Genomic DNA, 27,988 nt, shown 5'->3' with positions numbered 1-27,988 from the left:
TGAAATTAAAAAAAAATGCACCCCCATCAAGTTTTCATGTGTTTTATTTAGGTGAACATACACATGGTCCACATACTCAATGAAAATAGTCATAAAATAATTTAAGAACTTATGTTGAAAGGTATTAGCAGCACCATCAGTATTGGAATAGCAGAGAATTCATGCCTCCGTAGGGCATACTTTTATGCCTGGATATAAATGCCATCATTTATAACAAGGGATGGGAATGGCTTTATAGGATGCTTTTGGGAGTTGGAGTTTTAAAACACACACTTTTTTGCTAAATACTTTGACGATTAATGTTACAAAAAATACAACTAAATAAGATACTGCATAGTAGTTTAATTAACATGAAGAAATTGACATTGAGCTGTGTAAAGCAAGACTCAACATCTCTGCTTCCACATACTTTTCATTTCTGAGTAGAGAAATCTAAAATTTAAAAAAAAAATATAGACCTAGTGTATTCTCTAAAAGACACACTTCAGGTGGAACGTATAGTACTACGAAAATACATATCTTCCATTCTGTTTAATAATTTACTTTAGTTAAAAAGTTGTGAAATTCTCATCACAAGAAGCGTATACAAATTCATGACTTTAGTAAATTAACAAAAAGGATTATTTTTCTTTAAAACAAGGTTTAGCCCCGCTGTAACAATTATACAAGGAAAAAAAGAGACTACATTTATATGAAGGAATACAAATTTACACACATTTTACAGTAACTTATACCCTACACATCTACAAAATTCACAGTTATAATACAAGCAAGTACAAGGCTGGGATAAAGCTGTTCAATACCAAAAAAAGTTTCTACTTTAAAAAAAGATAAACAGGAAGATTTTCAAACTTCTGCACCAACTTTAAAATTCTAACCAGACCAAAATACACTTCCTTACACAAATGCCCTTCAGCAAACACAGACTGCTTTCCTGGGCGGGTGGAAGAGTGAATTGCTGAGCTTCTTCTGACCCCGCAGGCTGCGTCGCATGGTCAGCTTGTTTGAGTTTTTGCGCTGTGGAGTTGTGGACATGCCTTCTGGCTGGACACTAATGCTTCGACTCAGGCCACGTCTTGGCTTCTTCATAGCTGGGCCAGAGTTGGATTCTTCCAATGTCCTTTTAAAGTTTGCTGTGGGTGTCCTCTCTGCATCTTGGGCTTTTGTTTGGCCACTACTGGACACCTTGAAGCCTTTTTGGTCCGTGCCTGAATTTGCGGAGTTGGAAGGGGAGAGACTGACCGACAAACCATTATTGTAGGATTCATGTATCCTCAAAGCCAACGCTTTGCTGCACTTCTCCTCCTGTGGGCCTGAATCCTTTGGGGTGGCTCCTGATGAAGGTAAATTGCTTTTGGCAATCTCATTTGGCAGCTCTAAGTATTTTTCCGAGATCATGTTGCTATGTGTGAGGGGAGGAATAGGTTCAGAAGCATTCAGTCGTGGCCATGGATCATCTTCTGAAAGCTGAGGGAAAAGAAAAAAAAATTTAGGCATAAATATAATTATTTGACCTGCATTATCCTTCGAGGGTGGAGATAGTGTGGGACAGAACTTCTCTAAACCTTGTCAGAGACAGAAGAATCCTACTCCAAAACAGTTATCTTTTCTCCACACTGAGAGGTGAAAACTAATTCAGACTGTGGGTCTGAACTTGGTACTTTGTGCACACCAACTTCATAAAAGCATTTACTTCAGTCATCCAATTTGCAAGTGTCTCATAGTGGCAGATGTGTAATCTTTTCATTCAGAGGGCTGCCCAGACTTACTCAGCCTGTGTACCTTCCCTTTGGCTGCTATAAAATGCTCAGGAATCTGCATGCATCTGCTGTTAATTTAGGAAGCCATGTAGCAGTGCCTGCAATCTTTGTGCTATGATTCTCATAAGTAGCATTTTCCAGCATGCGGACATGACTTCCCCCCTTCAGACACTGTGATATATGCACCTATACTGCCTTTTGAGGATTTTACATGTCACCAGTAGCCAAACACTATTGGGGGAAATAGCAGAAAAAGTCTTCTGACCTTTGTTACATGTAGAAGTCTTAGTTACTGCATAACCAGATTATCAGGGACACTGACAAACTCTTCATGGTAGGTGTCCTGATTGCATACAGAAAGGTAGAGCATCGGACAAAGCTATTCTGAGAATAGTTACTGTTTGCTATGTGAAGTAACACATTTTATTGCCTAGCTTTATGCTCTACAACATGTAAAGAAAGCAGCTCCATTCCTCCCAGCACATCCAGCCACTCTGCACGAAGCGCAGTCATTCTGTATGTTGAAGAGAAGCTGCTTAATACGATGCCCTGAGAACCAGGGTCTTTCTGAACTCTAATCATACCTTCAGCTACTCATCTCTCCTGCAGCCTTTGATAAGTGCTTTTGCCTTGTTCTCAGTTTTACCAATAGGAAAATGGGGACAATACTTGCTTTCACTATCCACAGGGGGATTATGAAAATTAGTATTTATGCAGTGCCCTAAAGATATGAATTATGACCTTATTAAAGATTTAATTGTGAAGAAATCCCTAGTTACTTGGCAAGTCCTTCAAAAGTAAATTTCAAGGCCGCATTACTCTACATACCATCAACGTAAGGCAAATGATGATAACTGTTTTAAGAAAATACTGTGCTGAAAACTCAAATGCACACACAGCTGAATCAGGAAGTAAGTCAATGTAACATCTCAGGTGAATAAATAGATGCTTTTGAAGTCACAACCCAGAACAACTTCAGTTCAACTTCAAGAAGAGATGACTGCTCAGCACTTTTGAAAAATCTAATATTAAGGTTTAATAAAATGCACACCAAAAGAAAAAATAATCAGAATTGTTTCTAGCATCTAGACGTAGTCTTCCACTCCCCTCTACTCCCCTGTTTCTCCCTATGTGTAGTAAAACCATCTAGATAATACTTTCTTCCTATATGTAGCAACACAAGACAAAAGACCTTTATGGATGGTATTCTGGAGGTTATTCTTCACCTCTGTTGCAGAACCCCTAAGAAAGCTGGATAACACACAGAGAACAGCTCTGGCAATGCTACTTAATCTGCTCAATTTAATTTTTGGAATTGCGTCTCTAGCCACGACTTAGGTTTTATGCTTTTGTTGTGCAAGACACGTAACACTGTGGCTGTTATTGCCAACAGCTTTTGCATGGTACGAATTAGATGAGACTGAACAAGGCTTAGGGAAGCCAAACAAAGTCAGATGGACTGCTGAAGAGTGATGTAACAAAACAAGAAAAATAAAACATGAATCACAAATTTCATTTCTCAGCAATCTAACCAATCAGATTTTATCACTGGCCTCAGGAATATTGATTTGGTATTAGTAATTGTTGCCAGAAGGATATGCAATTAAGAAATACTTCTGTTTAATTGAGAAACTTTGGTCTCCGTCCATTTCCAAATTAATTGTTTTGGAAGGTAGCAGCTGTTAAGAGTCAAGGCTATTCGTGCTTCTTTCAGTTCTCTGAAGGTAACAGGCACGAATATCCTTTCTGTTGCCACCTCGTGTTTTTGCTGATCTGTCCTCTTTGGGCAATAATCCTGCCGCAATCTCCAGGAGCTCTAACTGATCTGGGGAATCACCTCTGGTTTCTTTACAGAAACTACGATGATTCCTTTTCAATTAAATTCAACAATAATTTTGTAAGAAGATGAATTAATTACCAACCTAAATTTAAGTGTATTTACCTGTAGCTCTATGTATCAAGGTATTTATGCAAGGTTTTGCAAATGGGTAGTCATCTATTGCTATACTTCCTTTTGTGTAATCAACAAAATGGGGCTTTTCCCTCCCATGAGGTTGACAGTATCACTAGGATCACAAAGTATCATGAAATAAGGGCACTTCCTGAATCTCTCACAAGTTACCACCATCAGAAAAAAAAATTCCAAAAAGCATATTCCTAAATAGTCATGTGGCTGTGCTTCATAAGAAAACTGGCACCTTGCTATAAGGCTACCATTTAATGTCTGAGGCAAGGCCTAAGAAACAATGTATTTGACCATTTTTGCGGAGAGTCCCAAATGCCTCTATTATGTTTCACATAATTTTAAAGAAAACATTGAGCCAACAGTGCTCCTGCATGCACTTAGTTTTACCTAGAAGGCTCCCATGAAGCCAGACTGCTATATAAATGAAAAGCCAACAGTCCAGCCATTACATAACCAAACTTTATGGAAATGGGGTTTTCTTTTCCTTGTGGCTCTAACTGCTAAACCTCTTTGTACTGTGAAAAAGATAATATTGCTTAGGTGTAGTTAGCAAATATATTTACAGGTAACTACACAAAGTTTTTGTTTTGCAAAAAAAACATACATGGAGACACAACTGCTAAGACATTTCCTTTATTATGATCTGCCTGGAGACATTTGGGTTTTCCTGAAGTATTTCAAAATTGTTCTAACGGTGCAATGACCTTTTCAGCCTCCTTTTCACACTTCTGATAATCACAGGTAGTCTGTGAGGACAGCTAGATAGTTGTTATTAAAGCAGAAACCTCTGTTACATTAGTACTCTTAATAAATACAAGTACTAAGAAAATAGTATCTGTTTTTAAATTGGCAACACCAGTTCTATTTTAATCCAAAAGAGGGATAACTTTTGCATTAAAATAGAATTTATATATATATTATCAATGAAGACCCATAGCTAGTAAAAAATGTCTTCTGCGTTTGGCACAGTAAGCAAAAAAAATGTAAGGCCTTATCTACATGGCAAACAAAAGTTTTTAGTTGTCTAAAGTTTTGATCTTTTCATTCTTTGTGAATGCCTGCTGCAATTTATCTAGATTCACATATCACAGTTAACAGAATCTGCATCAATGGGGAGAGGGAATCTTAAGGAGAAAAAAATATTTTTTTTTTTTCCGGTTAAGTCCTTATCCAGAAATTCTGCTTCCTGGACATCTTGCAGTCAATACAGCTCAATGTTTATTCAGTGAGTACTGATAATAGATCACACACAAAACATATGGTACAACTTAAAAAGTTCAGGATTATTTAGAATGCAAAGAATTTTTCTGCACTCAAGATTTTACTAGATTTTAAGTTCTTTTCATATGCTTTGCTACACTGGATGTAAAGGAAGGAGACAAAGTTTAAGCTTGCCATTTTATTAGCAGCTTGTTTCTACCAAGGGAATGTTAAGGATTCCCTTTTTAATTTTTACTCTTTTCACTTTGCCCAAAGGAGAGTTATCCAAAGATACTGCAGAACATCAAAGGACAGCTACTTAAATCAGAAGCAGCTGGTAGTTACTGAAGCAAACATCCACTCATAACTACACTGTAGTTCTTAGAACAAAAAGATCCCCACCAACTTCTGAATACCAACTTCTGCTTTTTGTTAATGGTTGAAACTTCTAACCTGAAGGAAGACCTTGTATTATAATGTCTTTTCCTCTAACAAAGACCATTAAATCAACCAGAGGAAGATAATAAGTTTTCCTGATCCAGAAAGAAAACATTCTTTACAGCAATGGGCATTTGAATACATCATCCCTTTGGTTACCTTAAAAAAAAAAAAAAACCAACTAAACACCACAGCCAAACAAAACCCAACCACACCAAGAATAAGAACACATCTACAAACAGTCTGAAATTGATCACCTGTGCAAGCTACAGAAGTACATGGCAAGGTAGGAAAGAAAACCGTAGCCCAACCTTATTCTCTAAAGAGATGTGTTGGGTTTTTTTTTCTTTTTTAAACTTCTGATCCCCACAGTTTGAGTCCTCCCTTTCAATAGCCTACTTCTGATTTTGCGGAGGATCTTTGAAAACTTACCTTTCAGAAACAGTGCATTTAAAGTTGTGCAAACTATAGGCATAGGGTTATAGTAATAATTTCTTACATGTTAAGGAGGGAATAGAGATCAACAACTATTCTTAAATGATCTGGATTTTAAGAGTTACAAAAACTGTATGTCTGAAGTTCATAATTTAATACTCTGCCTTTGGTGTTCAAAAGTCTTTTAAGAAACGTTAAATGTTCATCCAGTCTCCAAAGCTTTGTACATGGAAGTACTGAGGACATGGTCAGGTAATTGCTGTCAAGTACTGTCCTACAACTGAAATGTATTATGTAGCCATACATACTGCCTAGTCCACTGCAGTTAGGAAAAAAACCCACCCAACACAACCAAACCCAAAAACCAAAAGCAACATTAAATAGTGGTTTAAGTTGACAGCCCAGTAGTTTCTAAAAGTATTACTTCAGTTACTGGCAAGGGTCTGACTACACCATTGGCGCCAGTCCCACCTGTCGCAGTGAGCTACACAGAAAGAAATGACTACTAGGGCGAGAAAAAGGATATTGATACTTATTTAGTGGGCTCCACACTCAAAAGTGGAACATTTCGGTAAAACACTGAAAAAAACCCATTACCTTGACAGGTGGGGTACAGCAGCGGGAGGGTGTCATGACATTCATATCAGGGCTGCTATAGCAGGGACTCTCTGCCAAGTTGAGATACAATTCTTCTTCATTTTCCAAGTTGCTTTTGCTGTCTTGCAACGGTGAGATGCAGATTACAATGGCACTAGTGTTATCTGCACGAAGCATGCGTTGCCTCCACCGGCCGAGCGCTCTGTTCACTAGCATTTTGGCACAAGACTGTCGGTGCTCTCCCTTTACATTAGAGGAAAGGGACAGAGAGAGAAAGCAGTCAGGTCCACTTCACTTTATACATGGAAGGTGGACAGTTTATGTGGCACAGCCTGAGATATATTCCTATATATCATGTACTAAAGTGATGTGATTCAGAAACACAAGAGGAAGTATCCATTGAAATATATCTTTCTTCTAAGTGAAATGTAACTTTAAAATCAGTTTATGGTAGAATCCATGTATCTATGAGTGATTTAAACCATAAAACCAATGCAGTGACTTGCATAAATAGCCTGGCCATAACATCCTACAGTCTTTCTAAAAGTCTCTCAAGGGGGTTACATACTATTTAGTATCTGATGCTCAGATGCTCCACTACATAAATTCTCAAACTGTTTTTTAAAATAAACCAGAGAAAAATTTAATTCAGACTTTGTACAAATAGTGTAAAAAACAATAAACAGTTATCTGCATTGTAACACGCATCTTAACGTGAATTAAATTTCAGACAGTATTTTGTATAATCACCTTAGAAAAGGAACATGTTACCATCTTTATTACTCACAGATACCATCCTGGTAGTCAAATTTCCCAAAAATAGTCACCAAATAATTTAAAGATTGTTAACATGCACGGGTTTTGACAGTATACGCAAGCACAGTATCAGCCACATTGTAACTACATCTGTCTTGTGGCAAAACTATGACTATGCCTAAACACCACCAGTTAGGTACTGTTCATACATGCCACACTAAGCAATTTTTAGAAGAAAAAAGTATTAAATTTGCACAATGACTTATTGCCGCTGCTCTCACCATGAAGTATTTTTTCTCCTCATGATCCTGGCACATGGAGATAGCATCTTGAGGTGGGATCATGTTCCACAGTCCATCACTGCCAAGGATAATATATTTGTGCTTCTGGGGATCAATTGTGTGCACACTAGTGTCAGGTTCAGGAGACACAACAAATTCACCACTGTAGAAGTCGTAGCTCCAAAGGTCACCTAGCCAAGAAGAAAATGTTTTTGAATTGTTACACATGAAAATACCAATCCTGGAAACTACAGAAAAATGTTCCCATGAAAACAATTACCACCAGCCTCAAATCCCCAACAGTAATACAAAGTAATTTCAGCACAATCACTGATCTGCTGCTGCTTTCCAAGCATATTTATTAATACGTAGCAACGTAAATAAAACCACATTCAAACAAACCTATGTTTATAGAAGACCTTCTACTCTCTTAGAAACTAACATTTTCAGAAAAAGGGGAAATGTAGTACCTTAATACCTAGAAAACAGTGAAACCTCAATATCCAAAGTAAAACCTATCTGAACAATGACAGATGTCAAACAAGTAAAGCCTTTACTTTGTTGAACCCACACCAAACTTGCAGAAATCTGCCCTTTCAGTTATTGGTAGTTGAAATACTGGAAGCAGAATCCTCCTGTCTCGTACACGGTAGAGTTTCTAGGACTAGGTTGTGGGCGGGGGCGGAATCACATACTACCTTTTCTCCTCCCAATGTCATATACAGTATTAGACTTATATCAGCATCACTATGATACACTGCCCTGCACACCCTACCAAGTCCTGCTTGTACAACAAAAAACCCCCGCAAACTAAAAAACCTCATCTTTTCACACTCAAGCTGCTAAACTGCCCTTTGTTTCTTTAAAACCTGAGATCCTCCACAAGCAATACAAAAAAAACAGGGTTATATCTTGCTGTGCGTGTGTTTGTGCACGCAGGTGCCACAGAGAAGAAACAAAGGAAGAGGGCAAAGGAATAGGGGAAAGGCTTCAGCCTCTCCTCATTTCTATTTCCCATTCCTCCTCCTTCCACAGCATTAGCATTGCTTTCAAAGCCATGCAGCGCTGTGTTAGAGCCTCTTTCCAGCTGAACACCATGTGCCAAATTCTGCAGTTGGAAAGTAGCCACAGGAACACAAGTAGTGCCAGGGTTCCAGCAGGAAAGCAGAAAATGAGAGCTAAAGCTTCTCCCTCGCAAAGCCTCATGCAGCAAACCTTTCTATTTTTAAATCTTTCTTGCTATGCAAATGTATTTGGCTTCATGTCACCAGTAACAATGGCCCGAATTGAATCAGACTAACACATTCAAATCAAAACAACTACTGGTTTGAGTGTTTCCTCCAAACCATCCTCAAGTGAAAACCACTCCATCAGAAAAATGCACTTCCATATCAATTTATGTCAATTTAATTTATCAAGTATACTTGAAAAAATAAAACCTTTTTCTAAGGTTGGTCCTTTAAATCAAGAATGGTATTAATTTGCACTAACACCTTCTCTTCCTTTTTATTTTATGTTCGTAAATAGCTTCCTATAGTGACAAGCAACAAAAAGTAACATTATTTGCAAGCACTGGCTACATTTTCCTGTGCAGAACACATGGCTTTAGAAGTAGAAATCGATTAAAATGTCAGAACTGAAAAGCATACAGAAGCTTAAAACTCCAGTTTACGAGTAAGGTTTTGTCAGGGTTTTTTTTCCCTCTGCTTTTTGCTGGCTTCAGAAAGCATGCCTGTAGCCTTCTTCCGCATCCATCACCACCCTTTTAAAGATAATAAATCAGCTTTTTGTCTTCCTGCTTCCTTCCATTAGCTTTGCCTTAAGCTATCAACCAGTTGAAAAGACTTCTCCAGAATCAGGAAAGGGAATACTTCAACTCAATTACTCCACTTCACCATAGCAAGCAGGATGGTCCATCCTCATTAAAGCACCAATTCACCTTCATTGCAGCAGCAGCAAGCAGAAACACATGCTTCTAATAAGTGCTAATTAAAAGCCAAGCCTGCTTGTATAGAGGTGCACTCTCCCTCCACAGACTCAACAAAGCCAGCCAGCTGGCAGCGAGATCAATACTCTAACAGAAGAGCTGAACTCCAGCACAGCAATTATTGTATATGAATTGCCACAAAAAGTCTTCATGCACTGAGTGATCTTCACATCATGTCTATCACAGACACAGCAGGTAAAATAAACAAGAGCTTGGGATCTTACAACAACCAGATCTTGGAATCGGTGGCAGCATCCGTTTCCAACACACATAATATTTTTATGCTTTTATTTGCTAGTTTGTTCATACTCATTTAGGAGTGACAAATGTTATTAGCTGAATCATATTTTTTATTAAAAATACTGTGCAGTATGATAAAAATAACCTGATGCTATTTAATTTTGGTTCATCTACATACGTGTCATCATGCCCATCTGCTGCTCTTCCCCAGAAAACAGCTGAGTGATAATCGTACTGATTTCAGAGGTTCTTCCTCCAAGGGGAAGAAAGGTCCTCGTGGGCATAATCAGGAATACCACTCTGGCTATAAGGAGGACTCCAAGGATTAAAAACTTCCTCAAGGGCACACAGATTCTGAGAACACACATGATGAATCCACACATCACAAATCACAGGCCAAACCCCTGACCAGGACCTCAACCTTCCTAGCTGCCACTGAAAGCTTTCCAACCTCAGTGTCCCTCCTCCACAACAAGCTGCCCTTCTGAGGGCCACACTGGAACCCTACACTGAGGTGTGGGCTTGACATCAGACTTCACAGCTGGGTCTGCCTTAGAACTACCACCAGGCTACCTGATAGTAGTAGTCCACATATTTGGCTGAGTCCATGTGCAAGTCTGCAACTAAGCTACACTTCTACAGTACTATCATCATTCTTAACTGAGGGGGGTGAAGAAAAGAGAGAAAATTAGACATCACGAGAGGAAAGTAATTTTTCCTGAAAGCAACTGCTGAAGCAGAGCTAGACTAGTTCAAGGACTCACAGCTTCAAAGACTAAGTTTATTAAACGTGCTGGTTTTTGGTTTGGGGTTGGTTTTTTTGCAAAATGCATTCTTTGAAATAATCTCTTGTAGCACCACCTCTTGTCAAAGCAGCATTCCAAGGTTGCTGTAAATGTACAGCAAGAACAGACTCATCATGAGTTTTACATTCAACTGTACTCATCATCTATTCAATCTCAAAAAGCTAGGAAATGCACAATAACTTATTTACAAAGTTGTACGACGGAACAGCATTGAAGCACAGTCAGGTATTAACTGACCAACTCCAGGCAACTCTTGAGCTACTGAAAGCTAAATGGAGCTCTAGATGTCACAAATTGAAAGAAAAAAAAAAAACCCAAACCTTCTTTCTTTGAGCCAGGAAAATTTCTACAGAGTATGCTTGAAGCCTGAAGCATATAGAAAAATCCAGATTCTTCCTCCCTCAGCCTCAAAGGAAACAACAGTACTTGTGACTGCCTTAAAGAACAGGGAAAATTGCCTTCAGTGTTAATCTACCAGTCTACTCCCAGAAACCCACAAACTCAGGCTAATCAAGCTGGCTAGTAATCCTTGGTAGAAGAGTGTTGCATAAAGAATATTTCACTTCAAAAAATACTTCTCACAGATCCTTCAACTCCAAGCCAGCAAAGGCCAACCCACGGCACTAGGGTGAGGTACTTTTTTTTTTTTTTTTTCCTAAAGGGCAGAGCACCACAGATTTAAGTTCATGCTTTTTAGAGCTGCTGCACAGACAGAATACCAATGTCAGCTGCGTATCTTTCTCTGGCCAGCTGGAGAGCACAGCATCCATAGCAGCTGAGGAATATATGACAAACTTGGGAAGAGTCACTTTACATGGCACCCTCTGTCACAATTCTGGGAAAGAAAAAGGGAGATGGAAGTAAGCCAAAAAGCAGAGTACACTTTTTCCTAGGCATTTCAAAGTGCTCTGAAATCTTTAATTCTGTCCCAAAGCAAGAAGACAGACAAGTGACCCTTTAGCAGACGGGGAAGCCAAGATAGCAAGATGATGTGATATGCCAAAGGCTAGTATTACAGAACTGGAATGCCAGGTTCTCAGACTTGACTTTGAGCCATACTATTTTTGTTCTGAATTAAAACCCAGACATTCACAAAACCTTTAACAATCTTGTTCTCCAAAATCCTACAGACCAGGAATATTTCTTTTGGTGTAAGGCTTGCATATTTCTTTTCCAAACCAATGTTAATAGTGTAATTCCTTCCATATCTTCCAGAAAAATCGTATCTGTTTCTTAGTCGTAACTCAAAACCAGAATAATATACAGAGGTCTACACAAAAATGACACTACACCTTACAAAAAGAAAAATAGATGTTTGAAATCATAAAGGAGCAGGAAACTTTATTTACCTACCTGTAAAAATATATCAAAATGCAGTCTATCTTACCTGCTTACTATTACCTTTTAAAATACAATAAAAAAACTTTTTTTTTTTGTATTGTATTTCAACTGCTGCCAGGAAAGTAACTGAAGTTACAAACAAAAACACCCATCATGTAAGTAGACTGGATTAAATTAAGCCCAAAGCCTTCTTACAGCAAAAGTATGTCCAGAAGTCATATAAATCAAGTCTTTCATTTATGTTTCTGGATCATGCTGTTTCAAATACAAAAATATCTTTTGGTTTTAATAGAGGAAAGAAAAGTTGACTTCTCTAAGTCAGTCCAAAACAAAAACCCAGTTTGATTAATCCCAGATCTTTTTAAATCAAAGTTTTATCTAAGAGGTCTGTTAGTACAAAGAGACGACTTGCAGGACTTTTTTCACTCCCAATGGAAGCGAGACAAATCTCAGCAAGGATCCAGACAGTAACCACTCAAGACCGAGCTGGGGTGGAAACATTTTCAGCAGAACTCATGGCAACCCAGTCCTACAGCCACAAGAGGGCATTTCACAGCAGTGTAAAGTGGAGTGCAACGCAATGTCCCATTCACACAAACGCTGGAATGATGAGGGATGGGGACAAATTGAAGGTATCAGCAAGCAGAAAACTTAACACATAAGCACTTGAGGCTTTAAAACTTCCACTGCTGCTTTAGGAGTACTTTTTTTAGGAGCTTCTTTTACATCCTACTTCAGTCAAACTTGTTGAAAGAATGCCACCCCTCAACAGTATGTAGAAAAGGAAAGCACAGGCAGAAGAACTGTATTTCAACAGCAAATTAAACAAATGATTGCATTTTAAATGGGTGGTGAATTAAAAGCTGCTCATAAGGCAGTCTTCAGCGTGACTGCTCATCTCTGCTTGTAAGTTAGCAAAATCACAGGCAAGACAGAAAAAAAAAAGGTGTTTGTCTAGGGCTACGCCAGAGCACGTTGCATGAGAAAAGCCTGCAAGAACTAGTGTGCAAAAGTAGAGGTGAGGAGCTGAAATGGCACAGAAAAAGCTTCTCACAATTTCTAGCCTTGAATTAAATCCTTCAAATGAATACTAAGGTGGAATTTCAAGCCTCAAAAGACAATCCTAGACAGCATTTGCTTAGCCGAAAACAAGGGGTAAAGCAGAAGAATGCACTGACCAAACCTGGATAAAGCTCTGCCTTTAGCAGAAAAGTTTTATTACTGCTTTTCTACATTGCCTAAGAAGAGAGAGCAAGAGAGGCATGTGTACAGACCTGCCATCTGCCAAGGGGGGTAAGGGGGAGCCCCAGACTTTCTTACTTGAGCTACATGGACCCACACACACTGCCATATGACATGTAACAGATACCCACAAAGTACATACTCTGCATTTTGTACAGGCATACATATATATATTTTGTCTTGAGGGTAAGATGATTATACGAGCTAGAGCAAGACATCCCTAGGACAAGACTAGAATCCCAAATGCATCTGGTTTGTCTGGTTTTACATAGATAAAATGAAAAAAGCAATTATCACTAAAACCTGGAAAATGCCTTGCAGTACTCAAATACAAATTACTAGCTTACGCAATTCAACATGATTGATCTTCCATGGTGAGACCTACAAGTGAGCAGGAAGGAAGAACTGAGAAGCAGACACTGTGTTGCAACTGTGCCCATTCTATTTGGTAAACTTTAAAAAAAAATAGCTAAATGCAGGAAAAAAACCCTAAACCCTTATACAGCAGCCTACTTATATCATTTGAGGTCAGCCATACCCTCTTCTCTAGGGTTTCATGGTATGCATGTTCAGAGAGCTTCACAAAACAATTCTGGCACCCAGTAAGTTGCTCTGGAAAACAGCTTCCATGGCACTGTCAGAGCCAGCTTTCTCATAGCAGCTATACATTGAACATTCACTGCTTGGTACATAACTCTTCTTAAGAGGTCAGCAGGAAATTCATGTTCTTAGGAGAAGTCAATTCTGTATGGTAAAGGCCATTCCACCTGAAGTATAGGGGTGAGTCTATTATATTTCCACATGAAGGGAAAAGATACTTCATATTGCCACATGAGTGAGTTGTTTAACTATGGGTTCTTGGTTCAGGTTTCATAATTTGTTAATTTAAAGCCCCACACAGACACCAAACAGCTACAATACTGCGAGGCAATCCCTTACCACATAACCCTTTGGACAGCTGCAGATCTTGGCTCTAGATTAGTTCCCAAGAAAAGGGGAGGAGGAGGGAACAGAGTCAATAAAAGATCTACTGGGTTTAGACCTGAACTAATTTACCAGCAAGAGAGATCCCATATGATTTAAAAAACAATCAAGACCCATTTCTGCCATCACACCATGCATTACCAGTCAACTTAATCAGGCTGGCAGACAGCTGGGGATAAGAACTTAAATAGCCACTTAAACTACAACATGTTTAAGTTACACTTACAACCTACAAAGCTCAGTGATTAATCACACCATTTGTCTACCTGTTTCTACATTCTGTCCTTGTTGCAAGTTATACCATTAAGATATTCAAAGCTCAGACTGTAGTTTTTCTATACTCCCCCTACTTTGTATACTGTCTCTGAAAGTTACACCCACAGCCAGATTTTACTTCAAAATCTGTTTCCAAAGATCAAAACTCTTAATTCCTTTTTTCCACAATGAGAATGAAACATACATCGTCTTACACACTTATTTTGCTTATCATCCCAGAAGCAGGTCTAACTTAATTTAGACAGACAGCATAGCTGAAATGTAACCTTTCTGCTAGCGTGTATCTGGCTATTGTGTTATACAAGCCCAGAGCAGGTTATTTCCTTTCTCAGCACTCTTTCCCCAAGACATGCACATGGAAGCACGTTCACAGGAGCCTACACCACCTTCCCAAGTGCCACACGGAGTTACTGTCTCCGCAGGGAGACAATAACTAACACGCGATGCAATGACACGCACAGACCCTTCGAAACACACGGGCAAGTTACACGATGGGTTGTTGCCCCCGAGCATCTGCTCCATGGTATCCATCGATCTGCACACTCATAGCCTTGCCTTATGTAAGGGGATTGAAGTAATTTGAGTTACCTCACACCTGTTTTAGAGACAGGCATATAAAATGGACAGTTACCATGAAACTAGGGGTGCGAGGAAACTGACTTAAATGATTACACTCTAAGGAAACAAAATGCTCTTCTGATCAGCTTGAGCAGCAAGTCTTGACATGAACAGTTCTGAGATTGCACGGGATTCTTAAGTATCTATTACAAGGCAAACTGGTATAAAGAAAGATGTTTTCATCACCCAGAAAAGGTTAGCAGAAGTAGCTATACTTAAAACGCAGAATACTCTGCTACAGTTTAAAATAGAAGACTTAAAAAACCTGGATACAGTAAAAGCAGCATACAGATACTTTATAGAGACAATATGAAGCCTAAGTATTTCTGACTTGTTATGGGGCTATAAATAAATCAAACATTACTTAAATGCAGCCACTACAGTTGCAAGAAGCAGCAGTAATAAAAAGTGCATACCACAAATGCTTGTTTTAGGGCAGAAAGACACTGCAGACAATCAGAACAGTACAGGGAATGTCAACAGAACTGATCTGGCCAGGACTTCCACTGCACCAGTATTCCTCCTGCTGTCCAAATGTTTGACCAATGCAATACTCTTCCACCGTGTTTTTTTATTCCTGCTATTTCTAAAGCCCTTGCTGTACTCCTTAAAATGAGTGCTAGACTTAAGGAATGGGTGAGGGATGAGACTACACCAAAATACTTCAAAGTGTTGTAAGAGAAAGACAAACTTAAAAAAGACACCCATGTTCTAAATTTTAGGGGGTTTCATCAGACAATCTTCCCGCTTTTAAAGACTGTAAATTCACAACTCTTTAAGTTTCTCTCCACGGTGCAGGGCAGAGTGTCAAGAGCTTCTTGCTCTCCTCCTCAAAATTATTGTCCAGTCTGGGATCTGTATGGGATTTCTATCAAGAACAACAACTGAGTTTGGACTTAGCAAAAAGAATCACTGTGCTACATCTTAGTAGGATTGACTAGAGTACTGGTAACCAGTATACGTCAACACTGACAGTTATTACTCCGCTTGGAGAGGCTCCAACACAGCAGTGCTGTGCCAACCAGGGTAGCAATCTGGGAACCAGCCAAGAGGTCGAGCAGGCCTCAACAGCATGAATGCAAATGGCTTTAGTCATGGTAGGTCTTTTGTAAGCAGCGTAATGGGCATGTTGGCCTCAGAAAGAAGTTAAATCCTGTTTCCAAACTGTGAGCGTCTGTGCACCATCTGGGTCCTACGGAGCGAAGCAGCTGTGTTCCTTTTTCCAGGAGGTTTGTCATACCTCCTCAGAAGTGCATGTGAAGAGGCTACGGAGGCTCCCTGAGCAAGCAAACACTGAAGCACTGTCACGTTGTAAGTCTGTTTCTCCATGATTTGAAGATGTCAAACCCTCTTTTTAAGCTTTCAAATCTGCTTTTGAAACTAAGATATGTTAAAGAGATAAGTGCTCTTGTTTCTTGGACCTTAAACTCTCCAGTAATCCTCTTCATCCACGTAACAGAAAAGAATGCAATAGGGAGCTAACAGATGCATCATTCCTTGAATTCCCATCTGCACACAAGACCCAGCCAAACCCTTGTGTTGAACTCGCTAAAAGGAATTGAATCGAAAGTCATCGAGCTATTTAGACAACAAACTCGCAATCACAGGAATGAAAGATTCATCAAAATTAAGCCTATGTTTTTTGTAATCTAGGAGGAACACATCTCTCTTCTCCCCTTTTTTGCAGAGGGGTACATGTTGCTCAGTGGATGAAGATCTGTTTGCTACTCATTTATTAACTCCAAAGGATTTACTCAAACTCTCGAGTCAGTTTTACTAACCATAAAATAAGCATCTATCTTGCCTAAAATATAACATAATAAAGGCTTTTAAGAAACAGAGAAAAATGTCCATAAAATTAAAGTTCTGGTTTTATTAAAAGATCACCGTTCAGCCACCTAGCCACCTACGACTCCTTGCTTGATATATAACTATCTTTTACAATGGTAGTTATCACTGCAAAATTCTTCCTAACACTGGACAGACCCATGTGAAACAGACAGCACTGCCTCTGAAATAAGACACAGTAATGCTACGCAATTATCAAGACGATCATGGTCCCAGGAACAGACTGTTCCCATGACACACTGCCAGCTGATCTAGGAACACTGACAACACCACCACATAACTGTCAAGCTTGCCAAGAAGAAATTAAGTCACAGAACAGTTTTCACAGGTAAAAACATGTACCACATTTACAAAAAAACTGAATCTATACTGGGGGCGGTATCTGGACAGAGGATTCTTCACTGGGGCAAACGGAGGACAGAAACAAAATGAACTGCAGAACACTGGAATTCTGCACTGGAATTTAAGGAAAAAAACTGAGCAGAAGACACCTCTTGCCCATGAGTGTTAGTATCCAAGGATTAAGTTACTAAATACTTCCCCAAAACCACTCATACCAAGTTTGCTAGGTACTTTAAAATGCCTTTTTGTCCTTTGAATAAAGTGTTCCTCAAAGATAGTTTCCCATTACTAATACTCTCACAAAGGCAACAGTTGACCCTTTGGTCATTCTATGCTAAGCCTTGAAAGAAAACAGGTTCACAACAAAAGGAAGACCAGAGTAATTTGGATGCTATGCAGCAAAACTTACAACCACCTAGTCAAAAATTACAGTCCTGTTATTTCAGTAAGAAAACAATAAATATACTCTCCATCTTGGAAACACATACTGCTTTGTGCATTTTTATTTGCAACAGAAATGAAGCACCAGCCTTGTAGGACTGACATTGAAAATCCTGCATGTTGTAGAGCAAGTCCTTCACTCACCAATGACACCTTCTACAGCTTGATTTGAAAAACAAAATCCATATTGTATTAAAAATACTTTTAAAAGGCCCAGGTTTCAGAAGCCCTTGTAATCACAGCAAGTGAGTAAATCCCTCTAAAATATAATAGGGTATAATTCAGTTCTGGTGGCCTGTATGCAGTGCTGTCTCACTTTCCAAACACCAACATGACTTACCAAGTGCTCTAGCAACTGCCAGGAATGGAATCTGGTCAATGACGGTGCTGCGGCGCACAGGGCCATTGTGAGTCAGACGAGGTCTCTTCCAAACGACACGATTCACACCGGACTTGTTGATCACACTAAAAACATCAGAAAGAGGCAGGAGTTAAAAAAAGGAATGGAAATGAAAGCATGAAAGTTGCTTTCAATGGACACAGAACCAGTTAAACAGCAAATATGGACAATAATGACAGCACCCTCAGGGAAGTCCACAGCACAAATAAATATTTCAAAACATACGGTATCACTTTGATACTTTCATTCCATATTAAGCCCAAGGGAGAAGTGAGAAAGGGCAGAAGAAAAGAAAAAGCAGGGGAACGAAGACCTGGAAGAAATTCTGCCTGGCTGCAACAACCAGATGCAAGAGTATCTTTTTTAAAAGCAGAACTGAATTTGCTTTCCTCAGACGAGGACCATCAGCATCAGCTCACTTGGGTGGAAATACCCTGTAGTTCCTCCTTCGGTCTTCTCCTTCTGCCAGTTTGATAGTAAAGAGCACCAAAGTCTAGTTGAAAAAACATAAGAGAAAGGAGCCGCCTTCTGTAGAGACTTCTTTAGCGGTGCACCAACATGAGGCAGATATAAAAGAGGAATTGTTCATAGCTGCTGTGTTGTGAAAGCAGGAGACAGGAAGAAACAGCTCTGCGTTTGAATGTTAACACCTGCTCTAAGGCACTGAGCACCACCTTTAGTTCTCACAGATGGCATTAGAAGGGTCAAAGAAGAAGTTACAGAGCAAGTAAACCAGGCAGCTGTTGTTGGGCAGGGGCAGCTGGGAAGAATGAACAGAGAGAGTATGAGCCATCAAGGAAGAAATGGGAATGAAACAAGGAATTAGCAAAGCTTGGTCCCAACCAAGTTAAGAACTAGATACTTCAAAGCTAGCTTTTCTCCAAGGAACAGCCATTGGTAATTAGAAACCGAGCAGCTCTGGAACAGCCGCAAGATTCCTCATACTGAAGCTATTCAAGATGCACTTCCTGAGACTTCAAAGGCCTTAACAACAAGGGCATGTTTAGCTCCATCCTTGCACATGCACAGTGCAGCAAAGTCACAAACACCACATCCTAAAAACAGATCTTATCCACTTGTACAACTGATGACCACACAAAGCTAACTGCAGTCTTTATCTGAAAGACCTCATCCCACACTCCAGGACTGTTACTATGAAAAATACCATTTTTAATGAAAGACGAAACCATGCTCTCCCATTAACTTTTCCTAATGTGCTTTCATGAATGAGATTTTAATAAGCGTAGCTGCATGGTACCACCTCACTCCTACTATTTGCCTCACAATAGCCTGCAACAGCCAGCCTGGGAAAAACAGAAGGAGAACCAGTAAAAGCAAAGATTTAAACTAAACTAAAATAAAATCTAACCCTTCCTGTTGATACAAAGTTCCAGGGAATTCATCTTTGAAGCTTCAAAGACTTTCAGTCTCCAAGATACGCAACTCAGAAACCTATACATTTACAAGTACTAACCTGGCAAATCTGCAAGTTACCCTTTCTGAAAGCCACCAATACAGCTAACTGATCAACTTCCACCTGCTAGAGGTACAAATATCTGAAGGTTCATGAGCTTACAGGGTTCTCAAATGAATGATGTCAACAGGAAAACCTTCAGTGATCTCTGCCTCTGAACCGCTAAGAGAAGGAAACTGTGCCCATCCATCTGGTGCGGTACTGTAGAACATGAGAACAGAGAGCTCCTGTGAAGCTACGCCAAATGCGAGCCCTGAGGTTTGTCTCAAAACATTAGTGCCATCTGACAAACCTGCCTGCTTTCCTCCTTAGTCACAGGGAACACGCATCAACCACAACTCAAAGATGTCAGAACATCTGCCAGCTCCTGACAGTGAAAAAATTACTAATGCAAAGATATGCATTAAAATGCAGTATTCTAACATTTTAAGCGTACGTTTTAACACAGCAATACAGTACCCTGTTTCAAATCTAAGATTAGTAATTTTTTTTACGTTCCTTAAACAGAAGCTTTGAAGAGCCTACTCAGCAGCTGCCATTGTCACCTCAGGAATAATGCAGAATGCATAAGAAACTACTTTGTGTCAAAACTGCTGTGTTTCCACCATTTGACAAAATGGATATTCCAGATCTCATACATATATATGTAAAGGCAACCCCCCCAGATTCTTCAGAATTTAATGTAGAATAGGTCAAACATCAGTATCTCCACTTTCAAAGTTTTCAGTGAACATTTAGAATTGTAACCATACCTCAGCTGCACGATCCACCAGGAAATTAAAATTTTGTTTATAACATAAAGCACTATCAAAAAGCCCAACAGTGTAACAGTGGCTCACTAACTCATTCCTCAACAAGCTAGAAAAAACAAAAAACAGAGCCCAGACAGGGAAGGAATATAAATAGACTGAGATTCACCAGCTTGCTCACCCCCCCTGCCCCCCAAAACAAGCAACCTTAAGCCTAGTTCAGTCAGAAAGACACAGACAGCACCCAGAAGTCAAAACTGAAGTAAAAAGCAGTTACCTGCCCCCAAGGCCTTCAATTCTCTCCCTTTCTTTGGGAAGTTCCGGCTTGTGGTCCTGTGTCACCTCCACAGCTCGCACAAAGTCATCTTTGGGGTCATCCTGGACTCCCAGCACCACTCCTGAATCGCCAACATGAGCAACATACATCTTTGACCCGCGGATAATGACCACACTGGCAGTAGTTCCTGACGTGCTTGGGAGACCGGTCATGGTCTTCGGCCACTCTGCTGCAATGAGAGGAAAAAGCAAATAAAAATACTTTTGGTTTTAATTCTGTGGAACCAGTATCGTTTTGAAGATCAAGATGAAGGGTGTGTCAGAGGCTTGTGTAACGTTACAGTATGGCCAGGCAAGCCAGTGCCCTCGGGTCCCCCTTGATTTCGTAACATCACTCCCCTAGCTACAGTTTGACACACATATATATAAAAAGCCAGCATCAAAGCACCAAGACAGGATTCAAAAACTGCTTCCCCTGGTTTAATACTCTAAGCATCACTAGAAGAATATGGGGGAAGATGTGCTCCTTGAGTGTTGAACAGGGTCGAACCAGCATTTTGTTAAGATCTACTGTTCACTGCTCTGCCCGAAGGGGTGGAAACGTTATAAATTAGGTCATTTTGTCTGGACATTGCCAATCACCTCGGAAGGAAAGAAAATGCTATTTTACTTTTATATGCCGAACAACATTTTAAGCTGAGTAACATCTCAGCTGGTTTATTCACATTTCCTTTTGGAGGAAGACTTCAAGTATAACTCAACATCACATCTGCAAGTTATCCTTTGAATTCAAAATACCAACACTAGCACGAACTATGCATGGTTAGGGAAACCTCCTTTCTCAGCTGCTCTGCCCTGAAAACATGTTAATTTCCTATTACACTGCTCTCCCCTGTTCATGTCCAATCCACATTTCTCTTCTGTGCCTTTTCTTTTCTTGTCTGTTTTTGTGTCTACACAGCCAAGTTCATCTACTTCCAAAACGATGCAGAACGACTGAGACAACACCCCAATTAAGAAAGATTAGCCATGCCAGCCCTCCTCTATACTTCAGCACCTTCAGAAAACACAACTCAAGTTGCCAGTTACCGGTTGATTTCAACTGTCAACAGCAACCTCATGTTTCTTCTTCACTGCACCCACTCACGTCTTCAGACAAACTCAGAAGGGAGACTCATCTCCTTGTCACATTCTATCTTCTGCACTTCACAAGGCATGCTCACACAGAACAACATAAAAATTCCACTGTGATACACATGCAGTTTGCAGGAAATACCCAAGCCAGGCTGCCAAAGGACTATATTATTTATTTTCCTATGGCACAACAAACACACAAACCGAAACACAAATAGGCCTTCCTCTCTGTGAAAATGGGTATTTTAAACTTCAGATGTTTTAGGCAGAAGCAAAAGATTAGGAACTTGAGTTCTAGTGCCACTGCACGATGTTCGGATGCCCGAGGCAAGAAAGAGAAGACAGGGAAGATGTGCTGAAGGAGCAGCGGGATTTCATAGACAGCACGACGATAAAGGCTGCCTTTCCTCAGTGTTAGCTACCAAGATATCCAGCATAATCTAAACATCTAAGCTCTTAACACAAGAGTACTAGCTTTGCATTCTACGTACTAAAATACACTTTCGCCCTAGGAGTAGCTTCTTTTTTTTCCCCAAAAACCAGAAACATTCAATCAGCTTATTGGAAGTTCTGTGTCTGGCAATTTTTACTGTGGATATTAAAACTAACACATTCCAAATGGAAAGCAAATGAGGGAGGAAGCCAAGTGGTAATAAGGACTTCAACCATGCACTTAACAGAAAACAAGCTGCAACTAATGAGTTTCTGTCAGCGTAACAACCCCTCAATAGCAATAAAATATATTAGAGAGTCAAATCAGTCTTTATGGGAATGAAGAGCATAGAGAGTGAAATCACCCACTTGTGAGAAAAAAGAATGATACAGCAGCCTCAGATTTTAGGCTCCAGCAGAACTAGAAATTAGATCTGCCTATCATCACGAGATTTTAGTTTCTGCCTTGCTCTTGTTTAGAGATAAGTATTACATATAGCATAGCATATTCCTTTCTTTAGACATCGTGTCTCATCAGAAATTAACACAAGTGTCAAAACTCCCCGGTTTTCTTCTGAGTTCAAGTATTAAAATCAAAGTCACTTACCTGACTCTTCTGCATATCAGGAGCACGTTTTTATTAATCTTGTAACTTCAGCTGTAAGACATCTTTCTAAAACATTTTTTCCCCTCCACTTGAAAAACACTACCCTTCGCTCACTTTTGTAACTTTACTGGTTTTGTAGCTGGCATGTCAGCGGGCAAATTGAAATTGTCACCTGCTGCCTAGGACAGGAAGTGTAAAGCGATTTGCTTCGTGACATCTGACTTGGCTGCACCTTTTCTTTCCCTTTATCCATCCGAAAAAAATAAAGAACTTTTTAGTGCAAACTATACACACCCCTAAAAACAAACATACACAGGACACTAGCATCAAGAAAAGTTTTCTTCCTTGCTCAATTCCTTTCCTACATACTACCATGATGCTGAAAAACGCGCCAAATGCTGTTTTTAAAGACTATTCTTTTTCTTGTCTTTCGATGCATGATACAAACCAAAATACAGTTTTGACTTTAAAAAAAAGCCCTACATTTCTTTTATAAGATACAGCAATAGTCCAAACGATCAGATATGATCAAAAGGCATTTTCTCCTCTAACAAATTAACGGAGAACATATACTAATTAACAGTTAAGAGTAACACCCTGTTAAACTCCTCCTTTGGTAGAAGCATCAGCTCCAGCTGCCATTCTTATTTAAAAACAGACATTAACACTTCCTTCCCTACCTGGCCACACCAGCTCCAGTAAAAACACAAGCTCTTCCTTAAGCACACAACTGGCATTAGTAACATCCCTTCAAAATAACAATATTAAATGCCATCCAGTTTTGAGTTTAGCTTCAATAAGCTCAGAGGAAATTACTGCCCATTTTTCATAGCACAAGAAGTTGACACATTAGAAGAAATCCTGAAATTACAACAAAGCTCTCAAAACAAAATTCACACTTCAAAAACAGACCTGAAACGTCCTTGGATGACATCCCACTTCAGCAACTTTAGCAACAGAGAAATACCTCTAGGTAGCTCTCTTGGAAAGCAAAGTTAAGTCAAAGTTTCCTTGCGGGCCTATGTCCCTAATTCTGTATTTACAGCCCTGAGTTATTAAACTATGTACTAGGAGCATCGATACATCCCAGGATGGACACGACTCCACTGCAGCTGGGGGCTTTAGATCTGAAAATCACACCATTTATGAACCAGTGCAGTGCACAGACCTGGCAGATGCGCATGGGGAGTAGGAGGTAAACCCACAATGTGCCTAGCAGGGTACTAACAACATTGCCCGTTACAGACTCTCACAATCCCTGCCCACAAAATACCACGTATTCCAGTTTAACAGATGCACTTCCCACTCTTCCAAGAAAAAAAAGAAAAAGAATGCACCTGTTCGCAGTATCTGAAGCCATCGGATCTATAATATAGTTTGTTCCTTACAACGGCAGACAGTTGCAAGAGACAAGTCCATGCAGCTTTCCAGGACTGCAAGTTGTTTACACAACTTTTTTTTTTTTGCAGTAACTTCTTACTCTTGTCTCCCTTCTTCTGGTGGGGAGGCTGGAGAGAGGGGTAAGAATTGGTTTAAAACAACCCGTCCCGTATTGTCGATCTGTTACAGCAAAACCTGGATCCTACAGCTGGATACCACATCTGTGACAGAAAAAAAACCAAACCTTGGCACAGCCTAAAAAGCAATTGTTGGTGTGTGATACAAAACGCACCAACTGCTCCAGAGCATGTTTGTGGAAGTTCTGTTCCTGTCTTTCTTTGAGCATGATTCAGAATTATTCTCAGGATCAAAAATTGATAAAAATGTATTTAATTTTTACGTCACTGTTCTTACATAATTAAGTCAAACCACAGTGCCTCATTTCAAATTAGTTTGATTCTAAAATTCTCATTAAACTTTCAAAACCTAAACACTATATAAACTTTTAATACAGAAACAGACCCTAAAAATTTAACATTATCCTGAAAATCTGCACTGCCTTAAGTGGTCCAGGTGCTTTTCAGGTAAGAACACATACATAAACTCTTAAACATTTCTAAGAATAATCCTGAAATTACAGCTTTGCAGCAGAATTACAAAAAAACCCTTGTTATTACACAAGAAATGAAAATATTATTTGATTTTTATTGCTTCAATTAAATTTAATGGGAAGAGTTATAACCAAAGAAGAAGTACACAACTCTTTCTAAATGGTACCTACTAGTGCTGAAAAACGTTTTTAATACTATCAAGTTAAATACAACATTTACAAACAAGCTCTTGGCTATACAAATAATGAATTGCCAAAGAAACATAAACCTATGCAATCCTTAGTAAAGTCACATCAAAATCTGGGACCTCTGATCCGCATATGCTCCTTGTAAATACCTTTCTTACCCCTGCCAGTTGAGTAACAGGCCTTCAAATAGGAACTTATACTCCAGGAGCTCTTTAGCACACAGAGAACTTCATAATTAATGCCCAAAGTTATCGGCAATGACGAAGGGGCATTTTTCTGTTTTAATTTTTCCGTTACTCTTACAATCAGTGAGCTTCCTGTCTATCGTACGAGATGGCCACTGGGATGACCCCACAGCTTCCCAGCGCTGACAGAACCGCCAAGTACCAGCATCTCTGCCCGTGGCCATCGACTGGAAGCAGTAACAACTCCATCCTTTACACCAAACAGCCAAACTGTTCTCCCACCCCCGTTTCAGGCTACCAAAATACCCAGTCTCCCTTTCATATCCACAGTGTCACCAACACACAGTTACAAATCTGGTCTACATATGCTAATATGGAAAATTATGTACTGAAAGTAGAATTCGCACTGGGATTCTGTAACACAGTATAATAAGTTATAAACTAGACATAGTAATGCTTCTGTCCCGTAACACTCGAGCTGTTGTACACATGCAGCGGAAGTCTGTAAGACCAAACATGCGACGTAGAAACTTACTACAGGGCCCACCTAAAGCTGTTATCAGATGCTCACAGCCAGAGCTACGTTGTTTCTCACAACAATCTGAATGGGTTCCACAACCCCAGTACTAAACACTCATTACTAAAATAGTATTTCCTGCATTCTGTCACTTCGCTCCACCTCTGCGTTTTGTATTCACACACAGTGACAAGCAACAGACTAGGGGTACTACAACTAGAAAACTAAACTTATCTTTGCCCCCCATGCCCCATTCCCCTATTCACACATCTTTCTCCTTACCGTGTAAGCCTGCAGCTCTGGGCATCTCGTGCCACTCACTGCCCTATCCCCAGCATCAAGGCTTTGGTCAAGTTCTGGTGCTCCTAAATCTCACACCCTTTCCTTTCTGTCCAACAACCTGGCCGTTCCTTTCCCCCGCATCTCTTCAGTATCTGACCTTTGCACAACTTCTCCATTTTGCTATTCAAGAAAAAAGGAAAACGAAACTGTATTGACACTGTAATCCCTCCCCGCCCAGGAATCACTTGGTTGAAACCCCAGGGTGGTGCTCTGCCTGCAATTCCTTGCTTTCCACGATTGCCTCCCGCGCCCAGCTGTCAGCATCCCCACCTTTCTGATCCGATTTTAGTCTTCCACTCCCACCTGCCTTCACATGCTGTTCGCTTCTTGTATTTTCTCTTTCTGGGGCTTTCGGATACACGACCGCATACACAACACACACACTCTGCACATGATATACAAACCACCACCATGCTCTACTGCCGCCTTAGCAAGAAAAAACCAATCCCTTTCAGAAACACAGTTCTGCAGTCAGGCTTCATCTGGGGGAGAAGGGAGAGCACCAGAGGGGTCAGGGTCCCCGGCCTGGTCCCTCTCACCCCTCAGCTGTACCGACGTAGGGCCCAACCCCTGCCCTACGCAGACAAGTCAACAGCCTCCATCGCCCTCAGCATCCCAGCGGGTTTGCTGTGCCAGGTAACGCTGCTGCTCTGCGATGCTCAAACAATGCAACTGAACGAGTCCTCCCCATGGACCCGCCACATCCCAAATCCTTCTGGCAGGGCCCGGCGGGAACACTTGCAATCCAGGCACAGTCCGGGGACAAACACTGTCCCATCCCAGCACATTCCAGTTTGCTAAAATTATTTTTTTTAAGATACTGCGGCCAAGGGAAATCCGAGGGGGATTTCCATGCGAATTCCCCACGGCAGCCAGACGAAAATCTCCCAAAAAATCCAATGTCGGGACCCGGCTTGAAACGCGCCGCCAGCAGATCGCAGCTCGGCAGCCCCCCGCCCCGCAGCGCGTACCCCACCCCACACACCCCCCCGCTGCCCCCGGAGCGCCCGGCACGGCGGCCCGCCGTTCCCCGGGCGGGCACGGAGCGGCTCCACTGGGGGGCGGCACGTCCCACTCCCGGGGCCGCCGGGCAACGAGCGGCTCCGGGACGCCGGGCCCTGGGGACAGGGGGTGCTGTCCCCCCCGGCCGGCCGCGGGGAGGCGCGGGGGGGGTCGCGGCGCGGCCCAGGCCCAGGCCCGGCGGCGGCTGGAGGGCGCCAGCAGCGCCGGGGACTTACGCAGCTTTTTCCACATGGCGCGGTGGCAGGCGATGAAGCCCTTGCGCAGGGCCGCGCACACCTCGGCGGGCTCGGCCGAGCCGAAGCCCTTCTGCTTCTTGATGAAGCCCCACAGGTTCTCCCGGGCGAACTGGGCCGCCTCCCGGCCGCCGTGCCCGTCGCACACGGCGAAGAAGGCCACGGAGCGGCGCGGCCGCCGGCCGGAGCCGGGCCCAGGGCCGGGGCCGAGCGGCGGCGCCGCCTCCTCCGGCGCCCGCGGGCTCGCTCCCCGCCGCCGGCCGCTCTCGGCCAGGGGCTCGGCAGCCCGCGGGGCCCCGACCGCCGCCGCGCCTTTGTGCGGGGCGCCGCGCTCCGCCTCGGCCGCCGGCTCGGGCTCCACCACGATCTGGGTCACGTCCTCCATGTATTTCCTGCCGCCCTGGTCCGAGTACACGCTCACCCCCAGCGCGTACGGCCCCGCCATGGGGAGGGACGGGGACCGGGGGCCGGCTCGGCGCGGCGGCGCCCGCCGCTCCCGCCCGCGATGGTTCCCCGCCCGCCGCCGCCGCGGACTATTGTTGACGTCGGCGGCGCCACTCGGGCACGGCCGCGCCGCCCGCCCCCGCCAATCCCCGCGGCAGCGGCGGCCCCGCGCCGCAGCGCCCCCTGCCGCGCCCCCGCCCCGCCAGGCCCCCGCCGCGGCGGAAGGGGCGGCCGGGCCGGCGCCGGGCACCGCGGCGCCCCCTGACGGGCGCGCAGCCGTGCGCCGCGGGAGCCCGGCGGGGGCGCGCCTCTCCCAGCCGCGGGAGCGCGCCTCTGCCACCCCTGCCCCCCTCCCGCGGGGGCGCGCCTCTCCCCCGCTGCCTTCACACCTCCCCTGCTCCAAGCAGGGCACCCGCTACTCACTCGAAGCACAGG

General features: G+C 41.9%; 1 protein-coding gene across 1 annotated transcript; it reads right to left on the bottom strand.

The window, feature by feature from the left end:
- Window positions 1–26: 26 nt before the first annotated feature.
- PPM1D (protein phosphatase, Mg2+/Mn2+ dependent 1D) lies at window positions 27–27,715 on the bottom strand. Its single transcript, XM_056334041.1, has 6 exons — window positions 27,092–27,715; window positions 20,459–20,687; window positions 17,899–18,023; window positions 7,434–7,624; window positions 6,397–6,639; window positions 27–1,467 (listed from the first exon to the last, which is right to left on the bottom strand). Exons 1-6 carry the CDS (start codon window positions 27,552–27,554, stop codon window positions 913–915), a joined length of 1,806 nt encoding a protein of 601 aa, XP_056190016.1. The 5' UTR covers window positions 27,555–27,715; the 3' UTR covers window positions 27–912.
- Between the last annotated feature and the right edge of the window lie 273 nt (window positions 27,716–27,988).

The sequence above is a fragment of the Falco biarmicus genome, chromosome 1 (genome assembly GCF_023638135.1).
Source record: "Falco biarmicus isolate bFalBia1 chromosome 1, bFalBia1.pri, whole genome shotgun sequence".
Lineage (NCBI taxonomy): Eukaryota > Metazoa > Chordata > Aves > Falconiformes > Falconidae > Falco > Falco biarmicus.
This window is presented reverse-complemented; position numbering and strand designations above follow the sequence as displayed.

Excerpts from the sequence above, each read along its gene's own strand:
- PPM1D (XM_056334041.1), bottom strand. The coding sequence starts at position 27,554 with ATGGCGGGGCCGTACGCGCTGGGGGTGAGCGTGTACTCGGACCAGGGC. Across the intron at positions 6,640-7,433 it reads AGGAGAAAAAATACTTCATG|GGAGAGCACCGACAGTCTTG; the intron begins GTGAGAGCAGCG and ends TCTAATGTAAAG. Across the intron at positions 1,468-6,396 it reads GCTGTACCCCACCTGTCAAG|CTTTCAGAAGATGATCCATG; the intron begins GTAATGGGTTTT and ends CTTTTCCCTCAG.